This window comes from Schistocerca americana, chromosome 3 (genome assembly GCF_021461395.2).
Source record: "Schistocerca americana isolate TAMUIC-IGC-003095 chromosome 3, iqSchAmer2.1, whole genome shotgun sequence".
Classification (NCBI taxonomy): Eukaryota; Metazoa; Arthropoda; class Insecta; order Orthoptera; family Acrididae; genus Schistocerca; species Schistocerca americana.
In genome coordinates, this window is record NC_060121.1 from 182527497 (window position 1) to 182545715 (window position 18219).

The following is an 18219-nucleotide window of genomic DNA, read 5'->3' on the forward strand; positions in this document are numbered from 1 at the left end:
TCGGCCGTGCCCTTTCAGAGGAACCATACCGGCATTTGCCTGGAGTGATTTAGGGAAATCACGGAAAACCTAATTCAGGATGGCCGGACGCGGGATTGAACCGTCGTCCTCCCGAATGCGAGTCCAGTGTCTAACCACTGCGCCACCTCGCAGTTAGATAGACGATCCTTGTGCCAGGCCCTAATCCTTTCTGATGCGCCGACGACTCTTGTATGTGATGTTGTTGTGGTCTTCAGTCCTGAGACTGGTTTGATGCAGCTCTCCATGCTGTGATGATCTGTACGAAATTCAACCCCAGTCCTCTGTTCTACATAAGGGAAGTCACACTGATAGGGCAGTTGTGAGCAAAATCCACGTTATGTAGTGAAAGGGTAGGCCCTGCCATTCCCAATCCCTTTTAATAGGCAAGGCACCTCTTTTACTTCCCATGGTATGTGTTTTGATTATGTTGTTACGAGATGCGTAAATGCAGTGCAAATTTCTTAAATTTTAGGTGACAGAACGCACCATACACCCCCCCCCCCCTCTCTGCAGCGACAAAAATCACAGGTTTCAGTTTTTCAAAACTTACAATGGGAAAGCATTTTTTTTTTTTTACGAAACACTGTTCTGAAATTTAAGTTATTAAAACATAATTTTCTGTAAGCACAACCATAAAACCAAAAGATTTAATACAAAAAACAGGTGCTACCGTCTGTCTTCTTAGCAGTGTCGCTTTGCTCCATTGTTCTGCTCGATATATATCGATATAAATCCGAAGACTGACTGTGACTTCATGCAGCGTTAAACAGTTGCATTGTAGTTGCTAGCTGAACTTATCTTGGGTATACTATACACAAACACACGCACACACCCAAAGAAGCTTGCCCCACGCACCCCGCACCAGTCTATTTGCATCACGTTGGTCACCCATTGTCACATTGACTGGTGCGGGCGCAGCGGCAAATTATAGTTACGTTATGTGTATCGCAATTGTAGCTTTAAATAAAAGACAGAAAATGCGGCAAAGTAAATAGGAACGGCGTAAATGTGGAAAGGTAACGTTCCACGTCAATAACTGATCTTTAGTTTTCATAAGCGTTTATTTAAGTAAATTTAGCCGGCCGGTGTGGCCGTGCGGTTAAAGGCGCTTCAGTCAGGAACCGCGTGACCGCTGCGGTCGCAGGTTCGAATCCTGCCTCGGGCATGGATGTGTGTGATGTCCTTAGGTTAGTTATGTTTAATTAGTTCTAAGTTCTAGGCGACTGATGACCTCAGAAGTTAAGTCGCATAGTGCTCAGAGCCAAGTAAATTTAAAGTGAAATGACAATATTGCGACAGTTGCGGTCAAAGGTTCACATTAATGGAACACGCACGTGTTTACCGACCTTCAGTTCGCAGGTATATGTCAGCTAGCAGTCAAGCTCATTACAGAAAGGTGTCGCGGCCGTCGTAGACCAGACACGCAGATGAATCCGTTGCGCAACTTCTCGGTTTCAATTAGTCGAGGCATACTGTCATTCACATCAATTTTTCTGTGGGGATATTAGAACAGATACTCATGTTGATCAGAAACTTACTGAATCTGCTTCCAGGCTTGTATAAATGTGTTCCACGCGAGAAGGGAATTTTTGGATCTTGTCAGTCTGTTTTTTTCTAAGGCCTGCATATTTGACGTAGTACAACTTAGTCTGGGCTTTGACTTTACGTCATGACTGCGCGCTTGGCGTGATTGAAAAAGAAATGGTTCAAATGGCTCTGAGCACTATGAGACTTAACATCTATGGTCATCAGTCCCCTAGAACTTAGAACTACTTAAACCTAATTAACATAAGGACATCACACAACACCCAGTCATCAGCGTGATTGAAGCGACTCACTCAAAACAGCTTGACTTTGGTGAACCGGTACTCCTCTGATTACGTGCCCAAATGCATATTGCACTTAACAGTGAGCCCAGGTCTTAATGTGCACACAATCACCTTGCACACGGTCATTCAGAAGTAGTAATAAAGGAGAATCAACAACAGCTTGCTTCCTATGTCGACGATATTTTAAAATCGTTAATTAGCTTCGTTTAACGGTTGCTATTAATCCTGAAATCAACTGGGCGTGGGCAAGTGTTCCTGAGAGCATTGTGGAAGGCATAAATGTACATCGTGAAGCAGATGTTTTTGCTTGCTCATATAAGGCCTAAAATAAGAGCTGGATGTTTCAAACGCGTTGAAATGAAATGACCGTGTGGCATTGTTGGCAGGGAGGGCCCATTCGGGGGAGTTAGGCCCCCGTATTGCAAGTCCTTTTTAGGTGACACCACTGCGGCGACTTGCGAGTCAATGATGATGAAGGATACACAACACACAGTCCCCTGCCGGGAATCGAACCCGGGCTCCCTGTTGTCGGTAATGCTACCGCTACGCTACGGAGGCGGACACAGACAAGGGAGTGAAATTAAAGTACCTCACAAGGGAACCTCCCCATCGCACCCCCCTCAGATTTAGTTATAAGTTGGCACAGTGGATAGGCCTTGAAAAACTGAACACAGATCAATCGAGAAAACAGAAAGAAGTCGTGTGGAACTATGAAAAAATAAGCAAAATATACAGAGTAGTCCATGTGCAAGATAAGTAACATCAAAGAGCGTATGAGCTAAGGAGCGCCGTGGTCCCGTGGTTAGGGTGAGCAGCTCCGGAACGAGAGGTCGTTGGTTCAAGTCTTCCCTCGAGTGAAAAGTTTAATTTTTTATTTTCAGTTTATGTGACAAACTCTTATGTTTTGGTCACTTTTTTGAGAGTGATTATCACACCCACAAGAAAACCTAAATCGGACAAGGTAGAAGAATCTTTTTACCCATTCGCCAAGTGTACAAGTTAGGTGTGTCGACAACATATTCCTGTCATGTGACGCACATGCAGTCACCAGTGTCGTATAAAATATATCAGACGTGTTTTCCTGTGGAGGAATCGGTTGACCTGTGACCTTGCGATCAAATGTTTTCGGTTCCCATTGGAGAGGTACGTCCTTTCGTCTACTAATCGCACGGTTTTGCGGTGCGGTCGCAAAACACAGAGACTAAACTTATTAAAGTGAACAGAGACGTCAATGAACGAACGGACAGATCATAATTTTGCGAAAATAAAATTTTACTCAAGGGAAGACTTGAACCAAGGACCTCTCATTGCAGAGGTGCTCACGCTAACCACGGGACCACGGCGCTCTTCTACTCATATTATCTTGATGTAGCCTATCTTGCCCATGGACTACTCAGTTTGTATATTTTGCTTATTTTTTCATAGTTCCACACAACTTCTTCCTGTTTTCTCCATTGATCTGTGTTCAGTTTTTCAAGGCCTATCCACTGTGCCAACTTATAACTAAATCTGAGGGGGGTGCGATGGGGAGGTTCCCTTGTCAGTAGTCGGCGATTTTCCTTAAAGTGTTGCAGTACGACCAGTCTTGTAAGTTCCGTCAATATATTTACATATTTTTTTTAAATCGTAAAGTCATGATTACAACATCATGTGAACTATTTCTTCTTTATGTATGGTTGGAGAAATAAATGAGAGGTTTATTACATACCGCCGAGGCAGCCGAGATTAATGCGATCAGCGCCCAGGACGCGTGTAGGAGGACGCCCGTTTCGGCACCCATTTTGGATTTCTTCTGGACGATGCGATGAACTCGGTAGATCTCGACGGCAGTCGCACGGACGAAACCGAAGCGGCGCGCACTGGAATGTTCAAACACTCACGACACGTGTGGAACAGTCTGTCAACGACGTTCGCTCGAGTCAACAGGAAGAACGAGTGCTACTCGTGTTCAGCCCAGCACAGCCTGTGCGCTTCGCTCGTTCAGGAAGCTCTAAAGCCTAGTGCGCATGAGTCCCTATTGTGACTTAAAGCTCTTTGGCCTGGTAATAATACACATTCAGTTGTGCTGAAGACAAGTCGGGCACTGTACCGATCGGAAAGGGTGCACTTTCGCGAGATCTAAACACAGAGAACCTACTAGCTTGCGTGCCCCCGGGTTGTTTTTCCTGTCCAGTGTTGTTTGCCTGTTCCAGACGAAGGTTGTCGTCAGCGACTGTCTGTCCACACGCTACAACTCACGGCCCCCCCACAGGAGCACTCTCACGGCACGGTTATTTTTGCTGCAGAGATAAAATGTCTCGCGCTTCCCTCGCAGTGTGGACTGACGGATACCGCACGTAAATACAAGCCCTCTTCTAATATCAACTTGGGCTGTGCTGTTCGTAAAGCTTTCCAGTAACGTCCGAATTTCTAGGAAAATACAGGTATTCCAAGAGTAACAATCTCCCTAATATGGACTAAGAACAGCTCTGCTTACTCTCTTAGCCTGACCAACAGTATTTCGTGCAGGTATTTTATATTCACACCAGTTCGTCAATACGCAATGCAGTATACACTTTTATAAGCGTCAAAGCAATAATACGATGTAAAGATTATCACTTTAACTCAAAACAAGCACTACAAGAGAGAGATTTGGAAAGCGTTTCAGTCACTATTCTGACTGATTTATTTCAAGGTAAATAGCACCTGTGGAGCGGGAATAATTGTGCAGTTACATCTCCGATACTTCTACTCATTGCGGACCACTGCCAAGCACTTATTTCTTCTATTCCCCCATTAAATGATCCAATATTTCTCTTTTTTGTTTTTTCCTATTAGCAACGTAGTACGCTACTTTACTTGACGGATATGTGGACTGACGCTGCGCTGCATACAGAGGTGAACTTTACGGCTTTGCAACGAGACCTGAGGTGTGTTCGTAGGTGGCGACTGGCGGAATTTGTTTTTGGCGCGTACGGTAGTCCTGCGACGAAACAGCGTCCTTCGCGACTGGCGAGCGGCAACTGACGCCCGGAGCGTCGCCAGCACATCGCGACCGAGCGCAGTCTGCGCATGCGTCGACTGCAACAGGTGCCGGCGCGTCTCCCACCTAGGCGCGCCATTTTTAGCAGTCCAGCCGCGAGGCTGACGGCGCGATAGCACGCTGCCCGATTGCTGTTTGTTTACAGCCTCGTCCATCCCATTCCATCAGCGCACGGACGCGCTTACGACGTGCCGTCAACGTGAAGCGAGACATTCGCCTCCACGCCGTAGCTCGCGGGTCCGAGTTCACCTTCTGAACACAGAAATGTACGTGTACACTGAAACGCACGCCATGTTACCTATGCGGTGAAAGGCAAAGTATTTTTGACGTTTCACGGCAAATGACTGTAAGTACACCCCTCTATTAGTCAATATCCATTAGAGGTACTCGTTTTGTTCAAATACACTGTAATCTCCCTTACAGATAAAAATATAATTATATAATTCATTCACATTCAGCGTAACACAGTTAAAAATACCTCCCAACAGTAAAAATAATTATATCATTCACTTTCAGCGTAACCTCCCAATAAAAAAAAATTCCGTAACCTACCAATAATACAATGTGACTAACCTCCTAATAAAAAATGTGTCTCATATATAATCTTTCAATAGAATGAAATTTTCACTCTACAGCGGAGTGTCCGCTGATATGAAACTTCCTGGCAGATTAAAACTGTATGCCGGACCGAGACTCGAACTCGTGACCTTTGCCTTTCACGGGCAAGTGCGCAAGTGCTCTACCAACTATTTTTTTTATTATTTTTTTCTTTTTTTCGTTTTTTTTACATAAACTAAAAATAAAAAAATTAAAATTTCCATTTTTTTACGCTCTATCCATTTTTATTTTTTTTTTGAAAACCCGTTAATAAAATGGAACTAAAAAAACCAAGTGCCACCGCCACTTTTCATCCTATAACAAAAAAATCTAGACCACTTCAGGCGTTGGCTCCTCACTAAACCTACCCCTGAGAGCTGCCTATATACCAGGGGAAATATGGGAAATCAAGGTTAGGGCTATCCTTACAAACAAAACAAAATCTTTCTTTTTCTTTTTTTTGTGTAAGTGATCAGAGGCCTTCTGCGCCCCGCTGGTAATATGTTGAGTCACGTCTTCTCGAAATTGATGTGTTCCGTTCAATTGTTCAGAAATGTTCATTGGTTCAAACAGGAAACCTTCTTCTCTCTTGGCTTAACACATTCCAGCTGCGAGGCGGCTCGTGGAAAGCACTCCCAAGGAAGTTCGAGAAAAATTGTCTGTATTTTGGGTGACGGACAACGATATAATGACGGTCATTGAGGTAAGTTCAAAAATCGAGTACAGAGTCTACAGTTTGTCCAAATATGTAGTGAATGGCATGTCCGCGAATCCAATTCACAGCATTGGTCTTTGTCCGAGGAAAATAGTCTCGTTCCGGAAATAATAATGAAAGGGGAGTAATCCGATCCGGAGTGTCCCGCGTTAGAAAAGCCACAATACGTCGAACCAAGTGCCAAACCTCCGCCGCCGGTCCGCAAACAAACCGATGTTCATCATTGTCTGGCACTCCACACGTGGAGCATAGAGGTGATTGGGCGAGGTGGATACGATGAAGGCGAAATTGGTTGATTTGCTTACCATTGACAGTTAGGTACCAGACAGATTGTACATTCGTGTCAAGGTAACAGGCGAACACCGCGCGCCATAAATGACGCCAGTCAACCTGGGGGAACTTTTGTTCAATCGGGTTAGGTGGACGACCTAATTGGAGGACATTGTATACTGCCTTTGTCTTGAGTAAAAGCTGTCTTGGTAAGGTGAGGCGTAGATAACTGAGTTCCAGAAAGAAGTACCGTATATAATGGAACTGGGCCGGAACATCCGAGATCGTCACTGGGGCTGACAGTGAGACCGGCGAGTATGCCGACAGGAGGAGACCAGTGAGGCTCGTTGGGCAACGGGTCCATACCGTCAACTGGGAGCTGACAAATAGGGCGCGAGCTCTATCCGGCACGTGAAACAGACCTATCCCTCCTCGTTCACGGGAAAGAGTAAGGGTTGCATAGTTAACTTTGAACAACATCCCAGAGCTGACGAAAGATGCCATCGCTGCCAACATGCGACGTGCCACAGTAAGCGGGAAAGGTAGAACTTGTGCTACATGGGGAACTCGGGATGCGATATATGTATTGACATATCGAGCTTGTTGGAAAATATCTAGGGATCGAAGGCGATGGTCCATAAGACCTGCTCTGATCATTAAAAGGAGGCGTCGGCAGTTGATGGTGGCTGAACGCCGGAGATCAGATGAAAAATCTATTCCCAAACAACGATTGGTATGAACGGGAAGTCCCGTGCCAATGAACATAACTTGTGACTTACGTACGTTTAAAGAGCTACCCGACGCCTCACCATAAGTCGCTACCCACGTCAAAACAGCTCGAACCTCGTCGGCATTACGTAAACAGATGACTACATCGTCAGCATAGGCCGTGCAACAGAATCGGTAGTGATCTATGTATGGACAACCCTACCAAACGTTGTCTTAGTCCACATAGCAAGGATTCCAAGGAAAAGGCGTACAAAATTGCTGATAGAGGGCAACCTTGACGTACGGATCGACCTATTATTATCAGTGGAGTGAGTCTGCCATTGTACATAATCCTGGATGAGGCACCCCGCAGAAGGCGCATCACTACCGTGATAACGGCGACTGGGAAACCCATATGGTGGAGAACGGCCGTAAGGAACGAATGGTCAACTCTATCAAAAGCTTGACTAAAGTCCAAAGACGCAAGTGCCCCAGACAGGCGTTGTGCCTGGGTAACGGCGATCATATCCCTGTAGCGGCATAAAGCCGTGCGAATATTATTATTTCCTCCCAAAGATGCTTGGTCTGGCGACACAACGTATCGGGCAACGTTTTCAACTCGTGCTGCCAAAAGGCGAGTGAAGATTTTCATATCACTGTTGGGGCCGATAATCACTGATATTGTTGCCACCGTGCGGTTTATGTACAGGAATAATAATTCCTTCCATGAAAGCGTCCAGCACAGGTACTTCCGGAGACATCAGTTCCCGACAGATGGAGGTGAAGGTGGACTCTAACAAATCACGGAAGGTGCGATAAAATTCGAGGGGAAGACCGTCGGGTCCTGGGGAGTGATTGATGGTTCCTGCCCGGATCGCATCGCGGACTTCCTCATCAGTCACCTCTGACATCAAGTCAATCGCCGCATCTCCTGGGATACCACCGAAGTTGAGCTGTGAGACTTCCTCGATCAACTCTGGGGAATGTGGAATTGCGGCGTAGAGCTGCCGGTAGTGGGCGTGAAGCACATTCCCTATTGCAGATTGGGTTACGTAGCGACGCCCTTCTTGATCCGTTAGGGCGTGAATCAATTTTCGGCGTCGATTTTGTCGTTCTTGGATGATATGGTACATCGACGGATGTTCATGAGGCATGCGATCAGCAGTACGAGATCGTACTATCGCTCCTTCCAAATGCCGTCGCATGAGATTGGAGATTTGGGCCTTAGCTTGGTTCATCCTTGTATGGCGCTCAGGGGAGGCTGGCATCGTGGAGCATTCTCGTAGGATCCTGTAGTAAAAGTCCATAGTGCTCTTCCTCCAAGCGACAACATCTTTGCCATACCGGATTAAAGTTTTTCGAAGAGCAGGTTTTGCACACTGGATCCACCAGGATATGGTAGACGGATACGTGGGTCGGCGTCTATTACATGTGATCCAAGTGTCTTCTATTAGAAGTCGACAGTCAGGTGAATTAAGAAGTGCCGTGTTCAGTTTCCATAAACCACGTCCGTGCCATACTGCCTGTCTTGTGAGAACATCACAGAAGTAAGCCTCATGGTCTGAGAAAGCAACAGGCCAGATTTCAGCCTGTCGAGTGTGTTGAATTAGGGATCGCGAGATGTAGATGCGATCCAGTCGGCTAGAGGAGTGCGCAGTGTGGTACGTAAAGCCCAAAAGATCACCGTGAACATGTCTCCACGTGTCGACAAATTGTAGCCGCGTGACGACTGTTTCCAGAGCTGCGCATGGTGAGACACGCGGCAATTGATCCTGAGGTCGCTGGGTGCAGTTGAAGTCTCCACCCATGACCCAGTCATCGTGTGGTCCCATAAAAAGGGGTGTAACTTCATTCGCGAAGAAGGCATTGCGTTCACGACGGTAGCTGGAGCCCGACGGCGCATGAATGTTGACGATGCGAACACCAAAGAGAGTAAGGGCCATACTTCTGCCGCTGGGGAGGTATAGGACATCTTCGGCAGGAAGACCTTCGTGTAAGATGATGGCAACACCACTACCGGTGTCCGAAGCGGGAGAAAGATGCACCGTGAAGCCATGTGGTGGTGAAAAATCGGCGACATTCACTTCCTGAAAAAGCGCAATATCTATGTCCGCATCATAAATCATATCGCGGAGCAGCGCCAGTTTGTGGGGCGCACGAATGGTCGCGAGGTTAATCGTTGCGACACGATAATGCTGGTGTTGGAGTCCCACAGGCACAGGTGGGGCTTCTTCTTCAGGAGCGAGAGGTCGTCGATCTTGCCGGTCCGCTGAAGAGGCTGCTATTGTGGAGAGTTTGCAGGCGCGGGCGCAACCGATGGGGGTGCCCCATCATCAGCAGCGTCCACCCCAGTCCCTTCGATCTCCACGTCGTCCGCCCAGGAGACTGATACTGCGGTAGGGCAGCGGCTGTGCACATCATCCACGTGGAGAGGAGACGTAGTTTTCGGCTCAACGGATAGGCTCTCTTCAACGTCGACCTGTGGGGGCGACGGCGCCAGTAAGGAGGGGTGTTCGTTGCCAGTGGTCGCCTGTGGCGGGTCTTTCGCATCAGACTTTTGGTCATCAAAGAGCGGTTTGTCGTCCATCTTCGGGTCTGCATCCCTGGTATCCATCCGTAGAATGGATTCATCAGGGGTTGTACGGCTACGTTTCTTTCTCTTTCGTGTCGACCCTTGTTATCGAACAGGTCGTTCAGAGTCCGATTGCGGCTGGCTTTCGTCTGACTCCGGACCAGTCTGAAGGAAAGCAGAAGTAGGTACCACTCCCGGATCAACGTCCATCTCAGTAGCATTTTCAGTCACAGTGCTGCGATGATTCGGCAGGTCAGGATCTGGCGTCTGGGGCACCTCAGAAGGAATCTCAGGAGCGGTTGCATCTACCTGATCAGAGGTCGTCAACGGAGCAGGAAGACTCTGTGTAGACGTGCTACCTTCCTGGGCAACCTTGGCGTATGTGACAGGGATCTGAGTCATCACCGCTGGGGACGCTTCCTCGCCGACCGGCGTCTGGATCAGGCGGCGTCGCATGCAGGCGGATCTGACGTGGCTTTCTTGTCCACAACCCGCACATGTTCGGGGTTGGCCGTCGTACATGACAATGGCTCGCACCCCGCCAATGGTCAGGTATGACGGTATATGTTTTTTCAGTTCAATTTTGACCTGACGCACACCATTAAGGACATGATAGGTCGTGAAGGTTTGCCATTTTTCCTCTACGTAACCAATGACGTTACCATATGGTTGTAACGCAGAGACAACTTCGTCCTTCGGCACTTCAAAAGGTAGTTCAAACACCCTAATCGTGCGCTGACCGTACTCTGCGAGTTCAAGTGTTACAGCTCCGACGTGACCATCAGAGTATTTGAACTTAAGTCCATTGGCATGGCGGCGAATAACATCTTCACACACCTCGGTGTTTGTCATTTTAATATGAACGACACCACTCGTGATCGAAAAGTGGATTTCGATAACGTGGTTAGGATCTAAACGAACTTCTTCACGTATGAACGTTTCAACTTCATGTGCACGAGGTCGCGCATGTTCAGCTGGGAAGGAAACTTTAAGGGTCGCACGGCGGTAAGCGCTCGACATGTTGTTCACGGTGGACGGACACAAGCCTTAAAGCTACGACGCGGAAGTAAACAACGCCTGCAGCGGAGCACTGGCCGGCGCGCGGGGCCGTCCGCACGCTGCCACGGCTGAGAGCCGACTGCCAACTGAGCTACCCAAGCACGACTCACGCCCGTCCTCACAGCTTTACTCTTGCCAGTACCTCGTCTCCTACCTTCCAAACTTCACAGTAGCTCTCCTGCGAACCTTGCAGAACTAGCACTCCTGAAAGAAAGGATATTGCGGAGACATGGCTTAGCCACAGCCTGGGGGACGTTTCTAGAATGAAATTTTCACTCTACAGCGGAGTGTGCGCCGATATGAAACTTCCTGGCAGATTAAAACTGTGTGCCGGACCGAGACTCGAACTCGTGACCTTTGCCTTTCGCGGGCAAGTGCGCAAGTGCTCTACCAACTGAGCTACCCAAGCACGACTCACGCCCCGTCCTCACAGCTTTACTCCTGCCAGTACCTCGTCTCCTACCTTCCAAACTTTACAGAAGCTCTCCTGCGAACCTTGCAGAACTAGCACTCCTGAAAGAAAGGATTCTGTAAAGTTTGGAAGGTAGGAGACGAGGTACTGGCAGGAGTAAAGCTGCGAGGACTGGGCGTGAGTCGTGCTTGGGTAGCTCAGTTGGTAGAGCACTTGCGCACTTGCCCGCGAAAGGCAAAGGTCACGAGTTCGAGTCTCGGTCCTGCACACAGTTTTAATCTGCCAGGAAGTTTCAACCTTTCAATAATTGATTGTGAACTTAAACTGCTAAATTTTGGACGTCAGCAGTGCTGCGTCATGGCCCTGAAAGATCATTCTGAACAAATTGAAAAATCTTAACTCAGTGAAGTCGCCAGATAACGCGCATGTATCTGCTCCTATAATAAATTTTTCTGACACAGCCCAGTGCAATGCTGGCCGATAGATTTGTCATGTATAAAAAGAAACAACTTATTTTGCTTTACAATAATCACCCACTGCTTGAATACTGCTCAGCAGTGTGGGATCCGTACCAGATAGGGTTGACAGAAGAGATAGAGAAGATCCAACGAAGAGCAGCGCGCTTCGTTACAGGATCATTTAGTAATAGCGAAAGCGTTACGGAGATGATAAACAAACTCCAGTAGAAGACTCTGCGGGAGAGACGCTCAGTAGCTCGGTACAGGCTTTTGTTGAAGCTTCGAGAACATACCTTCACCGAGGAGTCAAGCAGTATATTGCTCCCTCCTACGTATATCTCGCGAAGAGACCATGAGGATAAAATCAGAGAGATTAGAGCCCACACAGAGGCATACCGACAATTCTTCTTTCCACGAACAATACGAGACTGTAATAGAAGGGAGAACCAATAGAGATACTCAAAGTACCCTCCGCCACACACCGTCAGGTGGCTTGCGGAGTATGGATGTAGATTTAGATGTAGATGACCGTGAATAGGAGATATTACTAAATTCTTTAGATGAATGATTGTCAAAAGTTAATTTTTATAAGAAAGATTATTATTAAGAGATTTTTTAAAAACAGTTACATGGGACTTTATATAACAATAGTACATATGCGCTAGGCTGCTTTTACCTTATACTACAACGCTCAGGCACCACCATCGCTCTCCACAACCGGGCCAGCCAACTCGATACACCAGACTGCTAGCTACCACTTACTCCTACTGCCACACAGTTCCTATTGCATACAACAGTGCTCTCTGGTCTGAGATTCTCTTATAGCTCACATATCGCAGGCAGCGCGTGAGCAATCCACCGAAATTACATCTGCTCGAGTGCGCTAGCAAAAAATTCCTTAGTCATGGACCTCTTACGTAACCCTCCACTGGCGGGGGCGGGGGGGGGGGGGTCAAAAATTTGGCAGCGATGGTAAGTCAATTGGACTTGCCACGAGCAACAAATTTTTCTATAATCTACGAGGGCAGTTCAATAAGTAATGCAACACATTTTTTTCTGAAACAGGGGTTGTTTTATTCAGCATTGAAATACACCAGGTTATTCCCCAATCTTTTAGCTACACAACACTATTTTTCAACGTAATCTCCATTCAATGCTACGGCCTTACGCCACCTTGAAATGAGGGCCTGTATGCCTGCACGGTACCATTCCACTGGTCGATGTCGGAGCCAACGTCGTACTGCGTCAATAACTTCTTCATCATCCGCGTAGTGCCTCCCACAGATTGCGTCCTTCATTGGGCCAAACATATGGAAATCCGACGGTGCGAGATCGGGGCTGTAGGGTGCATGAGGAAGAACAGTGCACTACAGTTTTGTGAGCTCCTCTCGGGTGCGAAGACTTGTGTGAGGTCTTGCGTTGTCATGAAGAAGGAGAAGTTAGTTCAGATTTTTGTGCCTACGAACACGCTGAAGTCGTTTCTTCAATTTCTGAAGAGTAGCACAATACACTTCAGAGTTGATCGTTTGACCATGGGGAAGGACATCGAACAGAATAACCCCTTCAGCGTCCCAGAAGACTGTAACCATGACTTTACCGGCTGAGGGTATGGCTTTAAACTTTTTCTTGGTAGGGGAGTGGGTGTGGCGCCACTCCATTGATTGCCGTTTTGTTTCAGGTTCGAAGTGATGAACCCATGTTTCATCGCCTGTAACAATCTTTGACAAGAAATTGTCACCCTCAGCCACATGACGAGCAAGCAATTCCGCACAGATGGTTCTCCTTTGCTCTTTATGGTGTTCGGTTAGACAAAGAGGGACCCAGCGGGAACAAACCTTTGAATATCCCAACTGGTGAACAATTGTGACAGCACTACCAAGAGAGATGTCAAGTTGAGCACTGAGTTGTTTGATGGTGATCCGTCGATCATCTCGAACGAGTGTGTTCGCACGCTCCGCCATTGCAGGAGTCACAGCTGTGCACGGCCGGCCCGCACGCGGGAGATCAGACAGTCTTGCTTGACCTTGCGGCGATGATGACACACGCTTTGCCCAACGACTCACCGTGCTTTTGTCCACTGCCAGATCACCGTAGACATTCTGCAAGCGCCTATGAATATCTGAGATGCCCTGGTTTTCCGCCAAAAGAAACTCGATCACTGGCCGTTGTTTGCAACGCACATCCGTTACAGACGCCATTTTAACAGCTCCGTACAGCGCTGCCACCTGTCGGAAGTCAATGAAACTATACGAGACGAAGCGGGAATGTTTGAAAATATTCCACAAGAAATTTCCGGTTTTTTCAACCAAAATTGGCCGAGAAAAAAAATTTGTTGCATTACTTATTGAACTGCCCTCGTATTTAGTTTACTAAGTCTACAGTCACAGAGTATATACATATATATGACATTAGTGATAAATAATATAAGCACTGAACGTATTAAGAAATGAAGTAGAGTGCACACGCACTGACAAGGGAACCTCCCCATCGCACCCCCCTCAGATTTAGTTATAAGTTGGCACAGTGGATAGCCTTGAGGAACTGAACACAGATCAATCGAGAAAACAGGAAGAAGTTGTGTGGAACTATGAAAAAATAAATAAAATATACAAACTGAGTAGCCCATGCGCAAGATAGGCAACATCAAGGACAATCTGAGTTAGGAGCGCTGTGGTCTTGTGGTTAGCGCGAGCAGCTGTGGAACGAGAGGTCCTTGGTTCAAGTCTTCCCTAAAATGAAAAGTTTACTTTCTTTACTTTTCGCAAAGTTATGATCTGTCCGTTCGTTCATTGACGTCTCTGTTCACTGTAATAAGTTTAGTGTCTGTGTTTTGCGACCGCATCGCAAAACCGTGCGATTGTTATTGAAGTCGCAAGCTATATTTGCTGCATTCATATCGCCCACGGAATACATCCCACGTGTTTAATTCGCTCTCGTCTAAAGTAGCGAACAGTCAACTGCCAGCCAGGGAGCCTCGTTAGAAGGAATACTCTCTCTTCCGTGCGCTGTAGTCGACTGACGTCGTGTGTTTCGATGTTTGTTTAGGTATGGCGTCCCCATACTACGGCGCAGTTACCTCGCATCGGACGGACGGACGGACAGATAATAATTGTCTGAAAATAAAAAATTAAAATTTTCAAGGACTTGAACCAAGGACCTCTCGTTCCGCAGCTGCTCACGCTAACCACGGGACCACGACGCTCCTTAGCTCAGACTGTTCTTCATATTGGCTATCTTGCGCATGGACTACTCAGTTTGTGTATTTTGCTTATTTTTTTCGTAGTTCCACACAACTTCTTCCTGTTTTCTCGATTGATCTGTGTTCAGTTTTTCAAGGCCTATCCACTGTGCCAACTTATAACCAAATTTGAGGGAGGTGCGATGGGGAGGTTCCCTTGTGAGTACAAAGTAGGACCATAATGACATCCCCTTCGGTCACAGTGGTAGACAGCTTGATATGTCAACACCACATTCTTGTAGAATCCATATTCTTCCATCAACATAGAATTATGCAAAATGACATAAAGTGGACACACACTATAAAGCTCTTTAGCATTTTTATATGAATTTAACATATCAAGGAGAGAAATAAAGTGCACATGCGCTGTAGAAGTCTTTAGCATATTTACATAAACGGAATACATTAAGAAATGAAATAAAGTGCACACGCACTGAGTACAAAATATATCAACAAATGACATAAAGTTCACACGCACTTTATAAGTTTTAGCATTTTTTTTATAAGAACTGAATACATTAGGAAATGAAATAAAGTGAACACGCACTGTAGAAGTCTTTAGCATTTTTACATGAATTAAACATATCAAGGAGTGAAATAAAGTGCACATCCACTGTAGAAGTCTTTAGCATATTTACGTGAACTGAATACATTAAGAATTAAAATAAAGTGCACACACACTGTAAAACTCTTTAGCATTTTTACATGAATTAAACATATCAAGGAGTGAAATAAAGTGCACTCGCACTGTAAATGTCTTTAGCATTTTTACATGAACTAAGAAACGAATGGGAAAGATAGCATCATGGTTGTTGCACAGTGGGTTGCACGTTGCTGTGCTAGAAGTCCATATCTTTCTACAGAAGAGCAACACCAAGTGAGACAATCTGAAGTTCTCTTCGCTGAAGTACTCGACAATCTGAAGGTCTCTTCCCTGAAGCATTCACCAGTGTAGCTAAGACACTGAAATGTTGTATTAATATTGTATGTCATCATTTTGGTAGTACATTAGGTACACCAAACAGTAGGACCATAATGATATCTCCTTCGGTCAGAGTGGTGGACAGCTTGATATGTCAACACCACATTCTTGTAGAATTCATATTCTTACATCAACGTAGAATTAGTGCAAAAAAACAAATGTAGTGCTCCATGATCATGAGGATGGACAGGACATACGGATATTGCAGTAATTGCTGGTAATTAGGTCAGAAGGTGAAGGACATTAAGTCTTATGCTAGTCATCATTCAGAATTACACTAGTTTATCAACCGATTTGAATAAATATTGGCACTCATTGGCTAGTTAATAAACTTTTATGTAGTATGTATGGAGTATTACAGAACATTATTCATAAGTCAACTCATTGCAGTAATTATTGGCACAGCATTTATGCATAAGTCATCTTATTATAGTAATTATTGGCATTCAATGGCCAGTTACTTAACATTTATGTAGTAGCACAGCATTTATGCATTAGTCATCTCTTTGCAGTAATTATTGGCATTCATTGGCCAGTTACTAAACATTTATGTAGTATGTATGGAGTATTACAGAACATTATTCATAAGTCATCTCATTACAGTAATTATTGACATAGCATTTGTGCAGTATTACAGAACATCATTCGTAAGTCATCTCATTACAGTAACTATTGGCATTCATTGTCCAGTTACTAAACATTTATGCAGTAATACAAAACATTATTCAGTATAATTCAGAAGTCATCATTCAAAACGCGAGTTATTGCGTGTAGCATCAAGCTGTTAGTATTTATATATGATATATGCAAGTGACATAAGACATATTTAAAATGTAAGACATTGTAACTCTTACTCAAGGTCTGTAGTCCAATAATACATAGACATAAGCGAATCAATACATCAGAAAAATTTGCATTATATTTAAGATTAGAAATATATCTTAAACTGGTAGCATTATTTAGTTGTATACTTTTAATAGTTGGGACTGGTAATAATAATTTTTTTGTGCTAGCAATGCATTGCGTTGGGATCGATAGTCAATTGCTGGGGCATGAAAATATTTGCTTTTGACTTATTGCTGCAAATAAGGATTAATAACATCATTCATCATGAGTCAGCTGTAGCAAGGTTATGAAACAAGTAGAGTAATGTGATCACATTCATGAATGATACACAACTGGGTAAAAAAAATGCAAGTATAAGAACAGGCTTCATAACTAAGTGCTGGAAAAAATATAGAGTGGATTATTGAGCGGGAAGAAAAAATATATACTATGCTGAAAAGTAGTAAACTTCGAATTAACAGGTAATGAAACGTGTACTTAATATGTATGTACTCTAGCTGTCTTTCCCAAAACATTTAGTCATTATACTATGCGACATAAGACATGCGGTCAAAAGGAACTGCAACAAATACTCAAATAACTACATAGTGTTTCTTAACTAACAGTAAATATATAAACTTCATCATTATCATTATCTGCACAGAAAACTTCATTATTCATATTACCATAACTTCATCAAAACTGCAACAAATACTTAAATAACTGCATAACATCTCTTAACTAATACAAAATATATAAACTTCATCATTATCATCCTCTGCAAAGAAAAACTTCGTTATTCATATTACCATAACTTCATCATATAACTATTCATTATCATTTATTATATCTGCAAAAAAATAGACACTTCATTATTCATATTATCACTTACATCAAACAACTATTCATTATCATTCATTATTTCATATAGTATACAGTTCCTTACTTCTAGCACATTTCATCCCTAAAATTAACATGTGTAGTTTGGTCAGACAGCCTGCAATAATTGCCTCGTATTCGGAAAGAAAAATAATTAGTCAAGACTGCTATCATACAGTGTGTATAGTATATTCTTGTTAATGTATGTTGATTCTGATCCATTTACTTTTCATGGCAAAGTATTGTATCTTCTTTCTTTCATTCTGATGGTAAAATTTCCATTTCATAGTAAACCATTGTGGTTGTTTAATTTAGTTCTTTTACATGGTATTGCTTTCTGAAAATGATGAATATGGATTAATATCTTACATTTAAATCATATCCCCATTATATGATATAACTAAGCATACAGCATAGCATGGCAGAAAACGTATTAGGTCAAAACCATAGACAGTTTTCAAGTGCAACAATGTACACACAGTATCATAATGTAGTAGCAAAAAATGTAGACTAGTCAAGATATTGAGAACCGTAAGACAAAAACTGTTAAAGTCAACTGGTGTTTGTTACGTCTTAAAGATTTCATAGTGCCTGCAGACAAAAATTTTACTTTCGATAGGAAAATAATCATG

At 44.5% G+C, this 18219-nt stretch overlaps 1 protein-coding gene across 1 annotated transcript in view; it reads right to left on the bottom strand.

Annotated features, from left to right (window-relative positions):
- LOC124605960 overlaps window positions 1-4835 on the bottom strand; it is a 661483-nt gene extending 656648 nt beyond the window's left edge. Inside the window, exon 1 of the mRNA XM_047137923.1 lies at window positions 3559-4835. Within this exon, the coding sequence (XP_046993879.1) occupies window positions 3559-3630 (72 nt within the window). The 5' untranslated portion in view covers window positions 3631-4835. The remainder of the gene's footprint in view (window positions 1-3558) is intronic.
- Between the last annotated feature and the right edge of the window lie 13384 nt (window positions 4836-18219).